This window comes from Portunus trituberculatus, chromosome 18 (assembly GCF_017591435.1).
Source record: "Portunus trituberculatus isolate SZX2019 chromosome 18, ASM1759143v1, whole genome shotgun sequence".
Taxonomy (NCBI): domain Eukaryota; kingdom Metazoa; phylum Arthropoda; class Malacostraca; order Decapoda; family Portunidae; genus Portunus; species Portunus trituberculatus.
The window spans coordinates 4625408-4649791 of NC_059272.1; the positions used below are offsets into that span (position 1 = coordinate 4625408).

General features: G+C 35.8%; 1 protein-coding gene across 13 annotated transcripts in view; it reads right to left on the bottom strand.

Annotated features, from left to right (window-relative positions):
- LOC123505594 (sentrin-specific protease 1-like) overlaps window positions 1-24384 on the bottom strand; it is a 131449-nt gene that overhangs the window by 86658 nt on the left and 20407 nt on the right. Inside the window, exon 6 of one of the 13 annotated variants that reach the window (XM_045257101.1) lies at window positions 2184-4186. The exons of 11 other annotated variants lie outside the window; for them this stretch is intronic. In XM_045257101.1, the coding sequence (XP_045113036.1) occupies window positions 3797-4186 (390 nt within the window). In that variant the 3' untranslated portion in view covers window positions 2184-3796. Of the gene's footprint in view, window positions 1-2183; window positions 4187-23717 lie in introns of those variants that run through there. One more of the 13 variants, XM_045257097.1, reaches the window with a different exon arrangement.

The following is a 24384-nucleotide window of genomic DNA, read 5'->3' on the forward strand; positions in this document are numbered from 1 at the left end:
TGCTTCAGATATGATATTAAAGTTAAATAATTGATTGATTGTTTATGTATGTTCATGTGGGTGTGTTTAATTTCCAAGTAACTAACATTCAAACATTTGGTCCTTCCGAGTAAATGAAAAAAAAAGCCTGTTTGTGCTGCTTGCACACAAGCATGTTGCATGCACACACACAGACACAACAACGTGAGTGCCACCCGACCCCTAACTGGTGATCTTAATTCACGTCTTTGCCATAAAGTTTGAGCACAGAAGTTATGATAACAATCAGTGAATTACTTAACCAAAGCTTTAATTAATCTGAGACATTTACTGAATTGCATACATGAGAAGAAGGCAGTAATGGATACACTCTAAATTTGGTGCCGCAGGGAGTCAATGAACCATGCTGACTGGCCTATGCATTTCCATCTGGTTTTAGAAAACAAAAGAAATCTACTCTGTATTTCTAATTTACTTAAAAGATATAAAATTATACTAGAGCCAATGATACTGTTCTCTAACAAATAAATAGAGATTTTTGCTAAGATGCAAAAATCAATTAGCCACATACAGTATCTAAAATACAGACTCACACTATACTTGTTCTATTCCCATGTATTTACTACTGAAGCTTGTCATCAAATTTGTTATAATTTCAAGTACATAACACAATTCATGATACGTGTCAATTAACTAGGCATTTACTTTCAAGATTCTTTTTAGCTATAAATCAAAAGTAGAAGCAAAATGCAAATCTTTTTTCTTATCTCTTTATACATGTGCAGTGTTCTCACACACACACACACACACACACTGAGGAAGGCAAGATGTCTGAGAGATGTTAAAAAACATAGTTTCCCGCAAAGATGTGTTGAAACTTGGAACAGTTTGAGTGAGGAAGTGGTGTCAGCAAAGTGTGCATAAATTTAAAGAAAAATTGGATAAGTGTAGATATGGAGACGGGGCCACACGAGCATAAAGCCCAGGCCCTGTAAAACTACAACTAGGTAAACAACTAGGTAAACACACACACACACACAAAAGCCATGTCATGGAAATGGGAAAAAGTGAAAGACGACCAGTGGGAATCTATAAGATGGGAGATGGAGTAGAACTAGAAAAAGTAAAAAAGGAAAAGGACTTGGGAGTGACAATGGAAGAAAATAATCAACCGGTTAGCCATATTGATAGAATTTTCAGAGAGACGTATAATTTGCTAAGGAATATTGGAGTAGCATTTCACTATATGGACAAGGAAATGATGAAGAAATTGATAAGTACTAAAATAAGACCTAGATTGGAATATGCAGGAGTTGTGTGGACTCCCATAAAAAGAAACACATAAGAAAATTAGAGAGACTACAAAAATGGCTACAAGAATGGTTCCAGAATTTAAAGGGATGGCATATGAGGAGAGACTAAAGGCAATGGATCTACCAACCTTGGAGCAGAGAAGAGAGAGAGGATCTGATACAAGTTTATAAATTGATTAACGGAATGGATGAAGTGGATAATGAGAAACTGATCCTGAGAGAAGAATATGACTTTAGAAGCACAAGATCGCATAGTAAGAAACTAAGGAAGGGACGATGTCTGAGAGATGTTAAAAAATTTAGTTTCCCGCAAAGATGTGTTGAGACTTGGAACAGTTTGAGTGAGGAAATGGTATCAGCAAAGAGTGTACATAGTTTTAAAGAAAAATTGGATAAGTGTAGATATGGAGACGGGACCACACGAGCATAAAGCCCAGGCCCTGTAAAACTACAACTAGGTAAATACACACACACACACCCGGTAGCTCAGTGGTTAGAGTGCTGGCTTCACAAGCCAGAGGACCGGGGTTCGATTCCCCGGCCGGGTGGAGATATTTGGGTGTGTCTCCTTTCATGTGTAGTCCCTGTTCACCTAGCAGTGAGTAGGTATGGGATGTAAATTGAGGAGTTGTGACCTTGTTGTCCTGGTGTGTGGTGTGTGCCTTGTCTCAGGCCTATCCGAAGATCGGAAATAATGAGCTCTGAGCTCGTTCCGTAGGGTAACGTCTGGCTGTCTCGTCAGAGACTGCAGCAGATCAAACAGTGAAACACACACACACACACACACACACACACACACACACACACACACACACACACACAATATACTCAATGACCATGTTAAAGAGTTTAACACATAGCATGGTGAAGAGAGGAGTTGCAAGGACACTGTAGCTTCCATCCATTTATTGAAACAGAAAACTATTGTCAAACATTTTTTTTTTTTATGTATGTATATGTAGCTACCATATCAAATTGTCTTTCTTTAAATGCAATATTTCAGAGTTGCATAGAATGATTCATTTTCCATAAATCTCATATAATCAAAAACAGATAATTCTGGCTGTTAATGTACATTAAAATTTTCAACTATTAACTTGAAAATAAATGTTTACTGGCAGAACACTCCATAAAACTCCATATAAGATACAATTATTCAAAAGATGATGAGCAGATGAAGAAAATAAAAATCTAAAAAATTATGAAGCTGCAAATTTTTGGCATCATGTTGTAGGATGCAGACAAGCCATTGCCACATGAGTGTAGAAGAAATGTAGGTCATGGGTTAATAAAGTCAATGTGTGTATGAGAGAGAGAGAGAGAGAGAGAGAGAGAGAGAGAGAGAGAGAGAGAGAGAGAGAGAGAGAGAGAGAGAGAGAGATTCAGCATCATCTGATACTGTCTTTTTACAAATAAATACTGGTATACAGTCAACCCTTGCTGAACACAACTTCCCTAACCACAACATCCATGATTGTTTTCTAATACAACATCCCCAAAATGTCAAATACATATATGTATACATAACAACATGAATCTTTAAAGGAATTTAGATTTTCAAGGTCTTTTAAATTGCATCTGTTGTTTTTTATCTTTACATGTAGCAATTTTGACTTTACAGTAGTGCATAAAATCACATGCAATCAGCAGAAACTGTAGAAATCAAGAGTTTTCATATGTGCAATATTGTATCAAATTACTAATATGATGCATTCTCTACTCAAAACTCTCTGAAGCCAAATCCACGATCCAAGATGAATATATGTGATTACATTAAGGCAAGCAAACATGCCTCTCAAATGACATCACATCAACATCAAGTAAGTACTTGCCTGTTAAGTTTAATTTCAATATCACAACTAGTTCAATTAACCCAACACTAACAATACATTGCAATAATAATTACATACAACACTCTTTACTTGCAGTAATGAAGTGTTGAAAGTAAGTGTTACACATTACTCATGACTCAGTGGGGCTGTGAATCTTACACATGGGGTCTAAGTACAGCTTTTGCAATAATACTCTTTGAGCTACACACTGCGGTAAGTGCCAGACTGTCATCTGGGGAGATACAAACAAATCCTGGCTAACAGCAGGTAACCATTCACTCCTGAATGGATGACAGCACAGATGTAAGGAGATCTGATTGCTATCCACTTCACTTTCCAAGTGGCACAGCAGTAATCTTTCAAATGACAAAGTCAAATTTTAGCTGCTAATCTTACCCTTTTTATAAAGAATGTGAGTACAGATGTATGATGAGAAATTTAGGAAGATCTGGAAACCTAATCTATTTTTCTTTATCAATATGAAATTTTGCCATTCACAAAATTAGTCCAGCAAGAATGGCTAATGGTCATGTTAGGCGAGGGCTGAGAGTATATGGATATATTATAAGATTTTTTTTTACAAAAAACACAACACTTTAGGAAAAAAAAAAAAAAAAAAAAAAAAAAAAAAAAAAAAAAACTGCATATTTAATTCAGTTAAAGAACTTGCAGTCAACCATAATTTCCCTGTGATCCAAGGGCATCATTTCTGTTGCCAACTCCCTGTTCATCAACATTGCGATGTGTCAATAAGTGGGCATTAAGATTGCCCTTCCAAGCTGACCGGTAGGGGCAATGAGCACAAGCATATGGCTTTTCTCCAGTGTGGGTTCGAATGTGCGTAATGAGATTCCTCTTTTGTGTGGTGCGGAAAGCACAAAACTGACAAGAGAAAGGCTTCTCCCCTGTGTGGGTACGCATGTGGTTCCTCAGATTTGTCACAACATTAGTGGTGTAGGCACAGTAGGAGCACTGGTGTATCTTGTTGCTGTTTGTGAAGCCTCTCAAGGATGCAGCGGGTCCTCTCCCTGCAGCGGTCTCCCCGTCACTCTCCAGCCCCACCTGTAGGGGACGCCCATCATGCTTATCATAATTCACTAAGGCACCATAATCAAAATAATTATCTATCTCTTTGCAATATTTTCGTCTGGAAAAGATACCTTTATGCGACCCCTTGAAGTTATGCTCCATGACAGGGGCAATGTGCACCATCTCTTAATCATTACAAAATGGCAGTAAAATTAGACATTTCATTTTTCTATAAAAGAGATAAACAATAAAACAATAATAATAAAAAGAATACTTAATAAAAGTATGTGGTGCTTGGCTCATTAGTGTCAATTGAAATTAGTAATGCACAAATAAATAAAAAAATAATAAATAAATAAAAATAATAATAAATAAATAAATAAATAAAAAAAAAAATAAATAAAAATAAAAATAAGAAAAATAAATAAATTAAAATAACAATGATAAAATAATTTAATAAAATATATATATATATATATATATATATATATATATATATATATATATATATATATATATATATATATATATAGATAGATAGATAGATAGATAGATAGATAGATATGAAGTAAAAGTCTTAAGGTTTCTTGGGAGAAAACAAACAAAGACAAATATGTCATGACTATATGCTGTCACAGCAGCCTCTGGCAGTGTGTTGTAATGACTGACCATAATCCCAGTACACTTTTGGTTAATAGAGAAAGCAGGTCTTGTTTTTGACTGGGTTTAAGATTCTCTTTGTTTTAGGCAGTTTGTGGTTTTGATAATTCAATATGGTTCCTACCAAGATCTTCCAGTCATTTTGAAGCCTGTATTCTTTAACAGTGATGCCAACAATGCCTTCACTGGTTAATTCCTGTGTAAGCAGAAGCCACAGTAATGTATCAAGGCTATAATATAAACACCAACTGCAACTATAAAGTTCTCATTCTAGTTGAGGAACAAGCTCTGCTTTCTCTTACAGTCTAGAGCCCACACAGGAAGCAGCCTCAGTAAAACATGAAGCTGCTGTGACCTCAAGTAGTCACCACACACTTCTGTCCTTAATTCCAAACTTTTTTTTCATAATTTTTTTTTTTTTTTTTTTTTTGTGATGTCTTGCGTGAACCTCAGCACACTTTTGTCAAGTACTAGATAATACAAGGCAGTGTGTGTGTGTGTGTGTGTGTGTGTGTGTGTGTGTGTGTGTGTGTGTGTGTGTGTGTGTGTGTGTGTGTGTGTGAATTATTGCTTATGAACTGCACTGTGTTGGTGCAAGTCATCTTCACTAATGGCGTGATATCCACACACCACACAAATACGCTGTCTATTTCTTTCACTGGAATGGACTAGCATGTGCCTCTTCAGGTAGCCTTTTGTTACTGAGCGATATGGACAATACTCGCATGCAAAAGGCTTTTCTCCAGTATGAATGCGATAATGTTTCTTTAAGTTGTCTTTTGTAGTTGCACAGTATGTACAGAATGGACAGGAAAAGGGTTTCTCCCCTGTATGAGTTCGCATATGATTGGTGAGGTTGGTTGTGACATATGTGGTATAGGAACAGAAGGAACACTGATGCCTCTTGTTGTGGGTGCCTAAGCCAGGCCCTGGCCCTTGACTGCTCCTCCAAGAGGCTGTCTGACCACCACAGTCGAACCCAACCTGTTGGGACATTCACTTACTAAATACCTTAAAGAATTTGTAAAATAATATATAAAACTCATTCAAACAATAAGTTCAAATATTTCCTTTTCTGATTCTTACTTTGGGATGCCTATCATGGCTTAAATTCAGAATCCAAAGACTGATTCTATAAAAGAAACTTTGTGTTGGCAATATATGACGCAAGGCTAACACAGCAATCATGTCATTCATCAGAATGTCACAAAAAATAAATCTTTATAACAAAATTATCCATATATTAATCTTGACCTTACTAAAATGGAGTATATGTAGATGCATCTGTTGCCTCATATGAAATCACTTCATTAATATTTTCTTCCAACAGTACACTGCAAAGGGCAATATGAATATGCCTGCAATTGGTGTGTTGTGGTGTTACCACTCAGGAAAGCTATGGCTGTGCAAATTCTGTCAGGTAAATGTACGATAGTTGTAACAAAAATGAGACACAATGAAGAAAATATTGTTATGCTGAATATGGAGGTGGACTAAGAAAAAAAAAAAATAAATAAAATAAATAAAATAAAATAAATAAAATAAATAAATAAAATAATAAAATAAAAACAAATAAATATATATATAAAAAAAAATAAATAAATAAAAAATAAATAAAAAAACTATGACACCAGTTCTTGTTCAATGTGCAAGTTTTCACCATCTGCCCTTACACTTCAGTCTCCTTTCTCTCTCTCTCTCTCTCTCTCTGCAATCAAATATTGTACTCTCACTTTACCCTTGTCATCCTTGTATGGCACTAGTCCTTGCTTTACTTTTGTATAACCCTCTCATGTCTTATGCATTCTTATATCAATTTTATTTAATCATCAGCTTTGGCACTATTCCCATTTCCATGAAAAATAATTTCATATTTACTCTAATGACTCTTCCCCTGAAATAACTTGTTTGTAGAAATTACACAGCTGTTAACACTCTTGAACAACATCCTGAAAGATATGGACATAATGAACATGACCATTATGTTATGTCTCCCACCATCTCAACAGAGAATACCTTAAAAGGAATATTGATTCCATGCCTAATTCCATGTAGCACTTAGTTATCAAATTGAAGTTCCATTCTTTTCTTTCACAAACAGAATATCTATCATATTCGTACAAGATAAATAAGCCAATCTGTATCACTTTGATGTCTACCAACTCCCTTATTTTTCACTAAACATCAAATAAAAATCTTTTAAAATACAAAAACTTATTCGTTATTTTTTTTTTGGGGGTAGGGGGTGGGGGGGTTTTAATCATATGAAAATTTACAAATTGTTTACTTTGTAGAATTACATTTTCCTTAAAGAGAATACATTTTTCTTTTTTCTCTTTCTTTTTTTTTTTTTTTTTGCTATAACTTTTTTGCTATAACCAGAAGCAGTAACCTTCACTAAGGATTCCAATGATTACAATTCTACTATCTATCATAGGAAAAGTAATATTTCAACAGTTCCTATTTACATGTGATGCTTGTTCCTAATATGGCTGCATCCATTCTTGTTCTTATGATCTCTTCTCCCATTTTAATGTTCTTTATGGTCTTTTTCTCTTAAATACACTTGTATTTCTTCCTCCCATTCCACTGAAACTGTAATACATATAGTACTTCCCTAGTCACCTCACTGTTCACCATTCATTGTAACCATATCATCTAAGGGTGATGCCATTCTACATTACTACATTCATTTGACAAATTCTCTTACACATATTTATTACCCAGTCAGTCATCTCCCACCCACACAACACATCTTCAATATATCCCACTTTGTTGTCCACCTAACCATTAAATCAAAACAACATAAATAGTGAAGTAGAAGATACTAAACCTTCAATGCTGATTTCACTTATTCCAGTTATGTGTCAGCATATGATTATCAAGATAAAACTTTTTTGTACAATAATAGGAACAGTGAGGACAGGTGAAGGGCTTGTTCCCTGTATGGATACGTGTATGCTTAGTGAGATTGCTCTTGGTTGTTGCTTGATAGGAACAGTATGAACATGAGAATGGCTTTTCTCCAGTGTGTGTGCGCAAGTGGTCCCGCAAGTGAGTGGTGACAGGAGTGAAGTAGGAACAGTAGGGACAACGATGTATCTTGGTGGTGCCCGCTGCCAAGGCTCCTCTCACACTGCCTCCTGCCATGCCCACCTGTGGGGGATGGCTCTCTTACTACTCACTTCACACTTTGTGATATTCCTTGGAAAAATGAACACATGGCTATGATAGAGTATCTACATGAGCTACCGCACAAAACTGCTTGCAACATTATTGTGACACGATGCCTAACTCGTGGGCATGAGCCTATACTTGTAGCCAGGCCATAAAGCCACCACATATTTTACATAAACTTCTTTTTTCCCTAACAAATCAATAATGGTGATGGAGAAATAACTGAGGAAGCCATTTCATGCTAAAACTAATCAGGTGAATAATGTACTTGTACTTTGTTAACAATCATGTAAAACGCTTCACATTTAAATAAGACAATAGTCTATGCTTGCAAGGCTCATGCAAAATTCCTAGATGACAACAAGTTTTGAATGAGAATATATACAAAGATGAAAGTTGCTGTCTTCATGTTTGAGGAGATACATCCAGCAAAAAAACAAATAACTCAAAAGTATTGAATATACAGGTATGTTATTGATCATTATGAATTTAATTCTTCTAATACTGGTGACAGAATGGCCAATATTTTTTATGAGACTTGATTAGAAAACAGATGCATAACTATTTTTCCCACAACATACCTGAAACCAGAGGTACAAGTAAGGAGCATAGCATGTGCCAAAACCCAATCTCCATTTCAGATAGATACTTGTTCCTACTTATGTCTACATCCCTCACCCCATTTATATAGCAGACATGGATAGGGAATTAATGGATTTGCGATGTTTAGTGATAGGAGGTAATTACAACCATACTTCCAAATACTAATTAAACCATCCTCTACGATATAAGCCAGTTATGAAGGATTATTTTTTACCAAGCAGTCTCCCACACCACAAATAATCTTTATAGCATTGTTATATCTTCCTACTAAGAAAATAAACCTCTTTGTACAAGCATGTGCTTTGTGTGAATGGGAGGTGAGATTAATCTAAGACTTACTTAGAGCTACAAATTAATTTCCTTTATTCTCATGGTGATGCACTGTAAGTATACTGATGTGAATACTCACTTTCTCTTTTTTTTCTAGCCTATAAAAGATAGTTCAGGTGAGCTTAGTAAATCAGTTCTTACCATCTGCAATAGCAACCAAAATGCTATTACTCAGACAGTCCAAACAGTAAGCTTGTAGAATAAATTTCACAATAAATATTCACATGGTCATTGTATGTGACTGTATGACAACCATAAACAACCAGACATGCCCTCTCTAAGTTAAGTGCAGTGCAGCATGTTGACTCACACATGACAACTAGCAGCAGCATCACAATTGTTGCAATGCAGAATTCAATTTCAAAGTGCCTAATTTTTTGTAATTCATAATTTATATATTTAATACATTATCTCTTCATGCTATACAGTATATCAGCATGAATTTCTGATGGACTCTTAAATCCTTTGAAGAAATGTATTAATTAAAAAAAAAATCAACATGATATTCATTCTATATTTTTCCCACATAATATTAATGTGGTTTTTAAGATAAATTGAAGATTCCTTTACATTGAAGAAGAGATAATTGCATTAATGTATACTCAAAATATGGTGTGAAGGGCAGTTTCACCATTCACACTTCCTAATAACCTGGATGTCATGATAAGCCTTAAGTTCTATGGTAAGTGGTATTTGATAAGATCACAGCAAGACTAAACTAGTTTCCTTTTTCTTTTTAAGTCAAATGAAATTCACAAAAATATGTATATCACAGAGTAATGAATTTTAAGTGTTGAACAGAGACTTCTTAAATATCAATTGCTGACCACCATTACCTGTTCAGTGTTTTAAATGCTGACAAGTCCCACCTGCATTCTCACTTCTCAAGGACACCTAAGCAGTACATAATTAACTAGTAAAACAGGGTTAACTTATCATTCATTCTGGACTTCACTTTACATTGGCCTTTCACCCTAAAGTAGGATTCTCATCAGTGAAACATACAACTCTATTCTATACTAGGGCCTTTCCCATTATCTATCTCTCACTGAGAAACAGCGAACTACAGAAATCAATTCTGTGTAAACCTACAGAAGGATATTCATAACTTGTTTTTGTGACAATTGCTCTTTCTCACAGTATGCATTATCATCTGCAATACTGTGTACTTTCATACACTGCACATATGTACCATATGGTGCAATTCTCCCACTACTGGTGCATCAACATGTGGAGCCTTAAGGTAGTTTCTTGGGGACACTGAAAGGTACACAAGGTACAAGCAAAAGTCTTCACGGTGGAGTGAGTTTTGATGTGACGACTGAGATTTGCATTTTTGCTGGTGTGAAACTGGCAATGAGGGCAAGCAAAGGGCTTCTCCCCGGTATGTGAGCGAATATGAACTTTTAAATTCTCTTCTTGGATTGCCCTGAAGGGGCAGTAAGGGCAAGGAAATGGTCTTTCTCCAGTGTGCGTTCTGATATGTTTCTTGAGATTTGTTGTAATGGTGGTGCTGTATGGGCATGAGGGGCACTGGTGGACCCTGCCGCTGCCAGGCTGGCTTTGTCACCTCTTGTGCGCTGCCTCCAGTTTGCTCCCTGACAGCCAGGGTCCACGCCCACCTGTTGAGACACCTCGCTTATTCATTGAGGTAGTCAATTTTTTTTTTTTTTATTCTTTTAATTTACTATATCAAGTATAAATTTTTTTTTAAATTATCAAACTTTTTCTCTCCCCATATAATCTGAAGATATGGTTTCAATAAAGTATGACATCTGTTAAACTTTATTGTCACGCAGTTGAAGCTGGTATCTTAGCAAGAGAAGTTGCAAACTCTCACTTTACACAACAGTCAAGTGAGCAGTAGAATGTTACACAAATAGCAATGCAACTAAACTAAATCCTTGTCTTTTATTAGTGACACTTTCCTTTTACCACATCACAACAATGTTAACATATTGTAACACTGAAACTTTAAGTAAGCTACTAAAAGAAACAACAATCACATCAAAAACATTACTACACAGAGGAGCCTTTTCTACAAGATCCTGTGAGCACAACCTTACAACAGGAACTATACTGATTTTTTTTCCTTATGAGTATATTATATTAGAAAAATCAATACAAAGAAAAATGCAGGTGCAGTAATAAACTTACCGGTGTCAGTAAGTTTATGATTAGAAGTGTACATGGAAATCAAGTATGCACAAATTAATCAATGATACTAAAGCAGAGTAAGATGTACAGTAATGCAACATCCAACACTGAACTCATGATTCAATGGTACTGTAAGATGTAATGCAACATCCAACATTTCTTAAACTATTATCCACAGTTCCTCTTTTTTCTTAAGCACAGTGTGATTCTGATGAATAAATAAAATAAAGTAAATAAATACATAATAATAATAATAATAATAATAATAATAATAATAACAATAATAATAAATAAATATATAAAATAAAATAATAAAATAGTAAAATAAATACAAATACAAATCTGTCATTCAATCATCTCCTTTGTCTTACAGCAGCATAACCTTATCCATTTAAACACTCATATCTCACTGCTGCAGAGAAGTAAACTAAACAAAGGCACCTCATCACTCAAGTACCTCAGCCCCAAAAGATGTGCTTTCACTCTAGTACAATTTGATCCTTTGGCAGATCAACTTATTTCATTAAGTTTACCAAGCTATGTCACACTCAAGAGATAAACCCTGTGATGATGCTATGCTTTCAAATTAGTTGCCAGTCTTATGTCACAACAAAATGACATAAATTGTAACAATTACAATGATTATGATGATGATGATAGATAACAATGATGATGATTAATAATAATAATAATAATAATAATAATAATAATAAAAATAATAAAGATAATAATAATGATGATGATAATAATAATAATAATAATAATAACAAAGATAATAATAATGATGATAATAATAATAATAATAATAATAATAATAATAATAACAATAATAATAATAATACATGAAAAAAAAAAAAAAAAAAAAAAAATATCATCGATCCTACATATTAAAGTCATTACACAAAATATACTTATCCATATCCATTTACTATTCCATCTATAAACTTATCTGATCGGCAAAGCTTTTCACTATCTAATCACCAACAACCAATCATCAACCACTATTTGGGATCCAATTTCTTCCTATCTTCTCATCTCCCTCTCCTATCAAAATATTTAACTTGAATTTGTTACTTCCAATCTTTTGTATGTTGATTATAAACTCATACGTATTTTGTTCACATCATCCTTGTTACACATAACCCTCAAGCCACTGAAGCATTTTGAATAGATCCTCTCTACCTACACTTCTTGATAAGCCATGAATTTAAAATAATAATGGTAATAACAAAGAATAACAAAATATATATATATATATATATAAAGCTATGAATTTGAAATAATAATTATGATAATATCGAACTAAAACAATAATCCACACCAATAGACTAAAACTGTAACCATCACTTCTATTTAAAAGGTAAAGCCTACAATCAATTTACTAATACATTTCTTTTCTAGTGATAATTTGTACATTCTTCAGAGAATCCCTTACAGTGTTAAGTGCCACCTGGATATGTCTGCTTTAAGTTATCTTTTATTATTATTATATATATATATATATATATATATATATATATATATATATATATATATATATATATATATATATATATATATATATATATATAATATATATATCAGCACCATTCATAATACATCATGTTTGGTTTCATTTCATTAATTGTTTCAGTTTATTTAGGAACCTACTCATCTATTTTCCATTGACTTAGCATCAATATATATACTTTTCTCAGATACACCAGAATCACAGAGCCATTGTCAGATTCAGGAAAAAGATGTAGCTCAAATGTTACAGTAAGTCTTTTAACCTAATTCTTGTACTTATTAAGCTATTGGAAAACAAACTACGTAGTGTGGAACCTCAGTTACTGAACGCCTCCCTTCTTAAACAATTTTGAATTCACGTTTATTTCAGTTGTACCATAATTTGGTTCTCAGTAATTTTATTTTACTTATTAAAAGATGGAGCAAAACCAGCAATTTATTACTATTTATAGTTTCTATAAATATTTTCCTATTTTTAATGTATTTTGAGGAGAGACTTAATGGGTAAGAAAGTACATTATTCAATCTCCAAAGTAGTTAAATGTGAAAACATTGAAGAGCATCAATGTAAACAAATAGTTTTCAGCTGTCTCAGGAAAAATCCCAAGCCACCCAAGGCTCTCTCAGTAACTCACAACACCATCACTACAGCATAACTGTAATTGCCCAGTACTGTTGCTTTTCTCAGCAGCAAGATGTCCAAGTGTTATGATCACCTTCAGTTTTATGATAAGTGGGTTGTTCCTCTCTGTGTCAGTCTGTAAGGCTTCCTCATTTGATCAGTGGCAAAGAGAAGACCTGCACGGTCTGAACAATATCTTCTGATAAGTTCTGTGTCACTAAGTTGATTCAATACATCCTTTGCAGATAAAAAAATTTCTGAGCTGGACATATGAAGCAGCCATCTTGACTGTGGAAGTGTCTGTCATAAGCCACTAAGGCAGGGTAGACTGATGTCTGAGAATACATCAATCCATTTTACATTGATTTTATCAGGGATAAAATAATCTTACTTTCCAAACATTCAGGTTTCGAATGACATTCAAGAATAAATTCAGTTCAAGAACTAAGGTTCCATTGTATTGTTAATGGGGGTAAGTAATAATATAAAAACAGCAAAGCATCAATCCACACATATAGTACTAATCTTATACTCAAGAAATTGTGATGATACAAATCACACATGCCATGTTCCTACAATGTTGTATTATAGTTTCACTCCCATGTGTCAGGTCAAACTCATCACCAGTTTAATGTACTGAAAACCCATATTATCCCTCAATTCATCAGCCATGATTCCATGTCTGCTCTCCAATGAGACATGACAAATCTCTCTCTCTCTCTCTCTCTCTCTCTCTCTCTCTCTCTCTCTCTCTATATATATATATATATATATATATATATATATATATATATCATATCTATGTCAACACTGGTCTTAAGATGCCTCCTTTGGAGCTAGTTTTTGCTCACACACAGCATTACATTTCTCACACAGACTACATATTATAAATGACCTTTGAATCTGAGAGTAAGTATCAAAATCATTATCACCTGGACTTCTAATTCTTGCCACTAATCTCAAATTTCCACCATCTTTTGAACAAGTCACTTGTTTCTTTATGAACTCAAAACAAATAGTCCATTAATTAAATTTGTTCTTATAACTCTTTCCTGCCTCCAATCCTACATATTGCACTTCAAGCATTAGCATTTTGTTGCATGAATATTATCCAACAAAATTTCTTGCATATCCATATGGCACAGACTATTTAAGTTACTGTTTCACCATATTGCATTTTAATAGTACAGATATTTCCTGATTTATGTGTGTTTAGATTATGCAATTTTGAAATAATGAGGTAAAAAACTGACATTTTTACAAATTACCTGGATTATTTAGAATAACACAATGTAAAAAAAATCAAGTTGCACAGCTGGTTTAGTTTTGTGATGCAGCCACCATGTATTCCCCCAGCCAACACACTGCCCCTCTACATGGTGCCTAAAAAGCTTGGCCTTAAATGGGCTCCTTAAAATAACAAGGATTATTTTGTAATTATTATATACAGTGGAGACTCAATACTCGAACGTCTAAATAGTCGAACACAAAAGTTCAACTTATTACTCGAAAAAATACCTATTAGTCGAATGTCCGTCCACGTGGCTGTATACAAAAAAGGCCTAACCTTTCCCGCCGCCCCAAGTGCCCCACCGGTCCACCGCAACCAGTTGATCCTTTGCTGTTGTAAAAATAACATTGTCCTGCGCTTTCATCCTTCCCGCCACCCCACGCATCCCACCGCAGCCAGTTGATCCTTCACTGTCGTAAGAATAACATTGTCCTGCACTTTCATCCTTCCCACCACCCCACTGGTCCATCGCAGCCAGTTGATCCTTTGCTGTTGTAAGAATAACATTATCCTGCGCTTTCATCCTTCCCGCCGCCCCACCGCAGCCCGTTGATCCTTCGCTGTCGTAAGAATAACATTGTCATGCGCTTTCATCTTTCCCGCCACCCCACTGGTCCACCGTAGCCAGTTGATCCTTTGTTGTCATAAGAATAACATTGTCCTGCGCTTTCCTCCTTCCCGCCGCCCCACCGGTCCACTGCAGCCGGTTGATCCTTCGCTGTCGTAAGAATAACACTGTCCTGCACTTTCTCTTCCGTTTTTCTTTTACTTTTTTGCATTCACAAGCTTACAATGGCACCGAAGAGGCTTGTTAGTGGTGAGAATAAGCCTACAAGAAAGAATGTAGTGACAATCATCAAAAGGAAAAAGGAGACTATTGATAAATATGAGAAAAAAGGAGGAATAACCAATCTTGCAGTTGAGTACTGTATGGCTAAATCTACAGTAGCCACAATACTGAAGAAGACAGAGCCCATTAAAAGAGCTGACGTGGCTATTGGTGTGAAAAGGGAATTTAAACGACCTGCAGCAATGGAAGAAATGGAAAAATTATTGACTGGATAAACCAAAGGCAGATGGCTGGTGATTCTTTGTCAGAGGGCATAATTTGTGCAAAGGCTAGGCTCCTGCACCATAGTCTTAATTTTGATACTACATCTGACTCCAATGATGATTTTAAAGCAAGTACAGGGTGGTTTGTGAATTTCAAAAGAACTGGAATTCATTCTGTTGTGACGCATGGCGAGCCCGCAAGTGCTGACAGAGTTGCCGCTGAGTAATTTGTGGCTGAATTTAAGAGATTTGTGGATAAGGAATGCTTAAGACCACAACAGATCTTTAATTGTGATGAAACTGGCCTGTTTTGGAGGGGGAAAAAAAAAAAAAAAAAAAAAAAAAAAAAAAAAAAAAAAAAAACATGATCTATATAACAAAGGAAGAGAAATGTTTGCCAGGACACAAGCCCATGAAAGACAGGCTAACCGTGCTTCTGTGTGCCAATGCTAGCGGGAACTGCAAAATTAAACCGCTACTTTTTTCTAAACTTGGATTTGGCAATGGCTGGAACGAATTACCTGATTTAAAGGTATCAATAGTTGAACTTTTTAATACTCGAACGGCGATTTGGAACTAATTAAGTTCAAGTATTGAGTCTCCACTGTACATCTATAAAAATGCTTCAAATGTTTCACTGTTACCCACACACTGCTAGCATTCACATCTCTCTCCCCTCTCTTCTCTCAGTGCCTTACCCAACATATTGTACAATGTACATATGCCACAGCTCATATCCTTCAACTTAATTAAGGCAGGTTCACACATGCCAATATCCAGGGGACTGCTGGAGGTATCACATAGATTTTGTTGTCTAACAGGTGGAGATGCTGCCAGCAAAATAAGACCGATACATTGGTCTTGTCCAGCTGCTAACTGCTTTGTTTACATTGTGATGTCATGGAAGATGGTTTGAACATGTGGTGTCCAGAAGCAGAGAAGAATGTCAGCTGAATGCAATGCTCCAGACTTGCTATATACTGTACAGTTTGGTTCAGTAATCATGTTTACTTCATGCAATTTTTTACGTTAAGCAACCCCTTAAGAAACTCATCTCTCGCATAAATCAAGAAACATCTTTACTAAGATCTCATAAAACTATGTATTTTTTTTTTCTAGCACTCATATTTGATAAAAGCAAGGATAAATTGTATGTCTGGATTTCAAACAAGACAACTGCCTTGAAAAAATAAATACATAACGTTAGGGTTCAGAGATTATTTTCTACAATATTTTTTTTCTGGCCAACAAAAGCACCATTAAGGCTGATGTATTAATTTAATATTGTTACCAATATTAAATTTGAATCTTGTCCATGCAAACAATGAATTCCACATAAACAGCAAAAGGTTTTGTGCACATCATATCAGCACTTTATACTGATACAATAAAGTGCATGTTTCCTTCCAGGAATACTCTTTCAATGTCATATTTAGACATGACTTGCATATTTAATATGTGAAACTACAAAAGTACCAATAAATTTCCGAGAGGAAAAGTAAAGGGATACAATAATGAGCAGCCCTCAGTGTCTTACTTAAAAAATATTTCCACTTCAGATGGAACAAAGTACACAGCCAAGGTAAGGTATATTATTCAACAAGTGAAACTTGTCAACACAAACAAAACAAAAACATTTTGCACATCACTGCAGGAGATATAATGGTGAATGACACCTACCTCACAAAAATGACAAAATTCCAAACACTGATGAAGCAAAGATGTTAATATAAGAGGACACTTAAAAGATTCTTTAAACATGTGGCAGAAGCAAATTGTACACTATATTCCTAGATTTATCCTCTTGGTAAGCAGTACTAAGTAACAGCTTCAGTCACAATTTGGCCAGGATTGAATAAGACACAACACCGGGTCAGAGATGCAGCATACGGCAAGTACAATAGTATAATGCAACAGTGGCAGTCATCATAAGGAACGGTATATGTATAAGATAAAATACATCTAGATGACTAAAAACTTATCCTCCTTGACACTAGGAAGTCTCAATCTACCACAAGAACAACTACTATGATAAGTCTCAGGGGATGTGTACATCAATCAGGGAATAAATGACTGTTTATAAGAACAATTTTCTCAATCTTACTTCTAAAAACATTTCTGCTTTGTCATCAGTGACATGGAGATAAACTCCATTTGCCTTTGACATCTCAAGAATGCTATGGGTACACAGTAAATGAAGCAGCAATAATCAGGACAGTATTCTGGACTAGAATTCTTTACTCTCTAATATTTTCCTTCAGTCAGTTAATGATTAAGTAAACCTACATCAATCATTTCCATGAAAATAAAAAGTTGAAAACTTGAAAGTGGTTTCTCAACTCACAAAAGGAAAGTAATACAAACTACATAAAAATGTACTAGAAAATTTGTCAAAATAAGATGCTCTGTGGTTACTTAGAGTACTATATGTACTTCTAAGTTCATTCTATCCATGGGTAAATGTAATGTAAAGTATACATCTCTCTTCAGTTACCAGGGAGAAAAATGAGATGATAGGGAACAACAGGTAAACATACCTGCCTGGGCCAGCATGGAGGCAAGGCACACATCACTACACTACTGTGGATGGTAATGTCTTCACTACATTTGCTACTTTAAGGCCGTTTTTTTTCTTCTTTTTTCTTTTTTTGTTATGTTTTAGGACATACATTCCCCAAGCTAAGAGAGCTAAGCATGGGACAAGTGTGATGACCCTATGAGCACAGTGTCTAATGACAGTGAACTATGATCACACTGTTGATCCCCTCCTGCCTCCTATTCATGGTTTATATTAGCTTCATTTGAATCAAGTACATAGTCAACGATACTGGTCTGTAATTTAACGTGTTTCACTGTTTGATCTGCTGCAGTCTATGACGAGACAGCCAGACGTTACCCTACGGAACGAGCTCAGAGCTCATTATTTCCGATCTTCGGATAGGCCTGAGACCAGGCACACACCACACACCGGGACAACAAGGTCACAACTACTCGATTTACATCCCGTACCTACTCACTGCTAGGTGAACAGGGGCTACACGTGAAAGGAGACACACCCAAATATCTCCACCCGGCCAGGGAATCGAACCCCGGTCCTCTGGCTTGTGAAGCCAGCGCTCTAACCACTGTGTGTGTGTGTGTGTGTGTGTGTGTGTGTGTGTGTGTGTGTGTGTGTGTGTGTTTGAGATTATCTACTCAAATTTACTAAGTTACAGTATACTGTGCATGAGCAATAATCATATGGTTTTGTCTCCAAATCAAGTTTTTTTTTTTTCCATTTTCATTTTCCTTAAAAATACATTCCTCAAGGCAATTACTAGCAATTCATACCAACTAGCAGTACTTTTTTCATTATTCAAATTTTCTTTTCACAAATTTCATCCATGTTCCTTGAAATATCCACTCTCCCTGTCCTTGTAATTGTTAATCTTTTGTCATTTTTCCAATGCACTCTAATTTAGAGACCAATCTCTTCAAGTGGAGGCAGTTGTTTCTTCTAATCTTTTCTCATGCTAGGGTTTCTAACTCCAGCACCATTCCTTTTTTGTTTCATCTACCATTCTTAAGTTAATGCTTATAATCAGTAATAAAAATTGTTACTATAATGTACACAACTTTTTAATTATGCTTATCCAATCACTAGACTGAGATCCTCCCTTATAAAAGAAAAGTTGCTTCCTAGTCCCTTCACTTCATTCCTTCCAGACATCTTTTACAATGTACAAAGAATACAATGGTAATGATCTTTCAGGCTGACTGCAGATTGTGCAGCTTGACCATTCACCTTCCTTCCTCAACACCTTGCAGTTTTTTCACAGCACTCACAGTTAAGTATTTTTGGGAAGTGTGTGTGGTTTGGTAATGCAGATCATCACACATGATCTTTATTTGCTAGAGTATCAGGATGAGGTCACAACTTTTGATTCATGATGTGTGTGTGTGTGTGTGTGTGTGTGTGTGTGTGTGTGTGTGTGTGTGTGTGTGTGTGTGTGTGTGTGTGTGTGTGTGTGTTTACCTAGTTGTAGTTTTACAGGGCTTGGGCTTTATGCTCATAAGGCCGTCTCCATATCTACACATATACAATTTTTCTTTAAAGCTATGCACACTCTTTGCTGACACCACTTCCTCACTCAAACTATTCCAAGTCTCAACACATCTTTGCAGGAAACTATACTTTTTAACATCTCTCAGACATCTTCCCTTTCTCAATTTTTTACTATACGATCTTGTGCTTCGAATGTCATATTCTTCTCTCAGGATTAGTTTCTCATTATCCACTTGATTCATTCCGTTAATTAGTTTATAAACTTATATCAGATCCCCTCTCTCTCTTCTCTGTTCCAGGATTGGTAGACCCATACCCTTTAGTCTCTCCTCATATGTCATCCCTTCAAATTCTGGAACCATTCTTGTAGCCATTTTTTGTAGTCTCTCCAACTTCCTTATGTGTTTCTTTTATGGGGGTCCACACAACTCCTGCATATTCCAATCTGGGTCTTATTATAGTACTTATCAATTTCTTCATCATTTCTTTGTCCATGTAGTGAAATGCTAATCCAATATTCCTTAGCAAATTATATGTCTCTCTGAAAATTCTATCAATATGGCTTACCGGTTGATTGTTTTCTTCCATCGTCACTCCCAAGTCCTTTTCCTTTTTTACTTTCTCTAGTTCTACTCCATCTCCCATCTTATAGATTCCCACTGGTCGTCTTTCACTCTTTCCCATTTCCATGACATGGCTTTTGTCCACATTGAATTCCATCTCCCATTTTTACTCCATTTCCAGATCTTATTTAGGTCTTCCTGCAGTATTTCACAATCCTCTTTTGCTTTATAACTCTGCAGTTTCGCATCGTCCACAAACAGATTTATGTAGCTGTTCACTACCTCTGGCATGTCGTTTATATATATGAGAAAAGTATTGGCCAATACTGACCCCTGTGGCACTCCGCTTTCTACTGCTCTCCACTTGGACTTCATATCTTTAACTACGGTCCTTATTTCTCTCCCCCTCAAATAATTTTCCATCCATCTCAATGTACTTCCTTTTAAGCCACCCTTCTCCTCTAACTTCCACAGTAATCTTTCAAGTGGCACTTTATCAAGCACCTTTTTTAAATCCAAATAAATAGTCAATCCATCCCTCTCTCTCTTGTACTCTATCAACTATTCTAGAGTAGAAACTCAGTAAATTTGTTACACACCAACCTTTTCTAAAACTAAACTGGCTATTTGATAATAATTTGTTGTCTTCAAGAAACTCGATCCACTGTTTCTTTATTACTCTTTCACACATCTTGCATATTACACTAGTTAGTGATACCGGTCTGTAATTTAAAGGTTCTTCCTTCCTTCCACTTATATATGGGAACCACCTCAGCTCTTTTCCATTCTACTGGTACTGTTCCATTTTCTATTGAGCATTCTATGATGTTGTATATAGGACTTGCTAGTTCTTCCTACATTCTTTCAGTATTCTGCCTGAGACTTCATCCGGTCCCATTGCCTTCTCTTCATCTAATTCCGTCATCAACTCTTTTATTTCAAGCTTGGTTACTTTAATCTCTTTCATATGGACAGTCTCTCTATTACCCTGTGGTCTTTCAAATTTGGATTCCTTAGTAAAGACCTCCTGAAATTTACTATTTAACAGTTCTGCCATACTTTTGGGTCTTCCACCATCCGTTCTCTCCTTTTAACCTTTCTATTGTTTCTTTTTGCCTTATTTTTCCATTTATGAATCTGTAGAACAATTTTGGTTGTTCCTTACATTTTTCGACAATGTCCTTTTCATAGTTCCTTTCTTCTTGCTTCCTCACCTTAGCATATTCATTTCTTGCTGCTTTGAAGTTTTCCTTATTTTCTGGATTTCTATTTTTCCTCCACCTTTTCCATGCTCCATCTTTTTTCTCCTTTGCCCTAGCACACATTGCGTTAAACCAATCTTTCTTTCTTTCTTCTTTAGGTCTATATTTCCGGACATATCCCCTGACTCCTGTTTTGTATATTTCCAAAAATAAGTTTTATTTCTCTTGCACCCTCTCTGAGTTTTCCATCTCCTCCCAGTTAACATTTTTAAAAATAGTTCTTGAGGTTCTCAACATCAGCCTTTCTGTAGTTTAATCGGTCTCCTTTGTATGAATCATTTCTATCTTCCTTTCCCTCTTCTATATCCATTTCTAATATTACATGGTCACTCTTTCCCAATGGGCACTTATGTCTTGTATCATCGTTTATTTGTATACTCCTTGTAAAAACTAGATCCAATCTTGCCGGCTCGTCGTTTCCTCTGAATCTTGTGTTTTCTTTTACTCTTTGGTCCATCATATTATCTATCATTAGATTCAGGAATCTATCTCCCCAGGCTTCTTCCCCATACCACTTTCATCATTTTCCCAGTCCACCTCCTAACAGTTAAAATCTACTAATATCACTTTTCTCCTTTCTTTAGTGATTCTCGTTAGACTCCTTATTGTGTCATCTATCATGTCTTTATATTCTTGATTGGTCCATGAATTTGTTTTTGGTGGCACATATGTTCCAATGATTGTTAACTCTTTTTATCAATATGTATCTTAATATACAGTACTTTGCTTTTCCTTCCCCACACTCCACTTGGTGTGTGTGTATTTACCTATTTGTGTATCACAGACCTGAGCTAAGCTCTCTGTGTCCTGTCTCCTTGTCTACTCCTGTCATATCTCTCTTTCATCTGATTGACACACACCGCGTCAACAACATCACTGCTCAGTTTATTCCACTTATCAATACTATGATGCGGGAAACTGTACTTTCTTACGTCATTTAGACAGATGTCTTTTATTAGTTTTTTCTTCATGTCCTCGGAGATGATTATTTGTGGTCACCTTTATCAACTCTCTGTCCAATATGTCAATTTTGTTCACTAATTTATACATAGTTATCATGTCACCCCTTGTTCTTCTCTCTTCTAATGTGATCAGCCCCAGCTTCCTCAGTCTTTCCTCATAGTCTAACTCCTGAGTCCTGGTACCATCCTTGTTGCCAGCCTCTGTACCCTTTCCACCTTCTTCACATTTTTCTTCATGTGGTGACCAGACAAAGCTGCATATTCTAACTGGGGTCTTATTAAAGTGCATAATATCTTCTTCATCATTCCTTCATCTAGGTAGTGGAATGCAAGACCAATATTTTGAAGCATGTTATATGTTTTCCAAAATATCTTGTTTATGTGTTTCTCCGGTGACAGAGTGTTTTGCACAGTTACTCCTAAGTCTTTCTCCTCATTGGTCTCTTCAATTTTCTCATCACCCAGCCTGTAATCCCTGTTTGGTCTGTATCTACTTCTTCCCATTTTCATAACATGGCTCTTGTTTATATTAAATTCCATCTGCCACTCTTTACTCCACTCATATATTTTATCAAGATCTTCCTGTAACTTGTTACAATCTTCCACATTCTTTACTCTCCTCATAATTTTAGTATCGTCCGCAAACATATTCATGTAACTGTCAATTCCTACTGGCATATCATTAACATAAATCAAAAACATGATGGGACCAAGCACTGGCCCTTGTGGAACTACACTGGTTACCTTTTTCCACTCGGACTTCTTTCCTTTCACTACTGTTCGCATTTCTCTTCCCACTAAGTAATTTTCCATCCATTTTGCTAGTTTATCACTTACTCCTCCAATCTTCTTTAGTTTCCATATCAGTCTATTGTGTGGCACTTTATCAAAGGCCTTTCTCAAATCCAGGTAAATAGCATCCACCCATCCCCCTCTATGTTGTAGTATGTCAATCACTCTTGAATAAAAACATAATAAATCGGATACGCACGATCTTCCTTTTCTGAAACCAAACTGCCTTTCACTCCGAATGTTTTCACTTTCTAGATACTCACTCTACTTTGTTTTAATTACTTCTTCACATACTTTGCACAATATACTAGTCAACGATACTGGTCTGTAATTTAACGTGTTTCACTGTTTGATCTGCTGCAGTCTCTGACGAGACAGCCAGACGTTACCCTACGGAACGAGCTCAGAGCTCATTATTTCCGATCTTCGGATAGGCCTGAGACCAGGCACACATCACACACCGGGACAACAAGGTCACAACTCCTCGATTTACATCCCGTACCTACTCACTGCTAGGTGAACAGGGGCTACACGTGTGTGTGTGTGTGTGTGTGTGTGTGTGTGTGTGTGTGTGTGTGTGTGTGTGTGTGTGTGTGTGTGTGTGTGTGTGTGTGTGTGTGTGTGTGTGTATTTACTTAGTTGTAACATACAGGAGAAGAGCTATGCCTGTGCTGTCCTTTCTCCACATCTATGCAAATCCAACATTTCTTTGAACTTATTGATTGTCCTTGCTTCAACTTGTCTAAACTGTTCCACACCTCTACACATATTTGTGGAAAGCTAAACTTATTGATATTTCTCCTGCAGTAGTCCTTTCTTAATTTCTTTCCATGTCCTCTTGTGTCACTCTTGTCCCAGATTAGTAAGTCTTTTCCATCAAATTTTTCCAGTCTATTCATTGCTCTGCACACTGCTATTAGATCTCCTCTTTTCCTTCTCTGTTTTAAGGTTGTTAAGACCTAGTATTCGTAGCCTTTCTTCATATGACCGTTCACTTAAACTTGGGGGAAGCTTTGTTGCTGCCCTCTGTATTCTCTCTAGTTTCCTTATGTGTTTCTTTTTGTTTGGTGACCATACTGTAGCTGCATTTTCTAATTTTGGGCATATTAGAGTCTTTTTTTTTTTTTTATCATACCTTCATCTATGTAAGTGAATGTCACTTTTATATTTCTCAAAAGTTCATAGGCATTTCCTCCAATTCTATT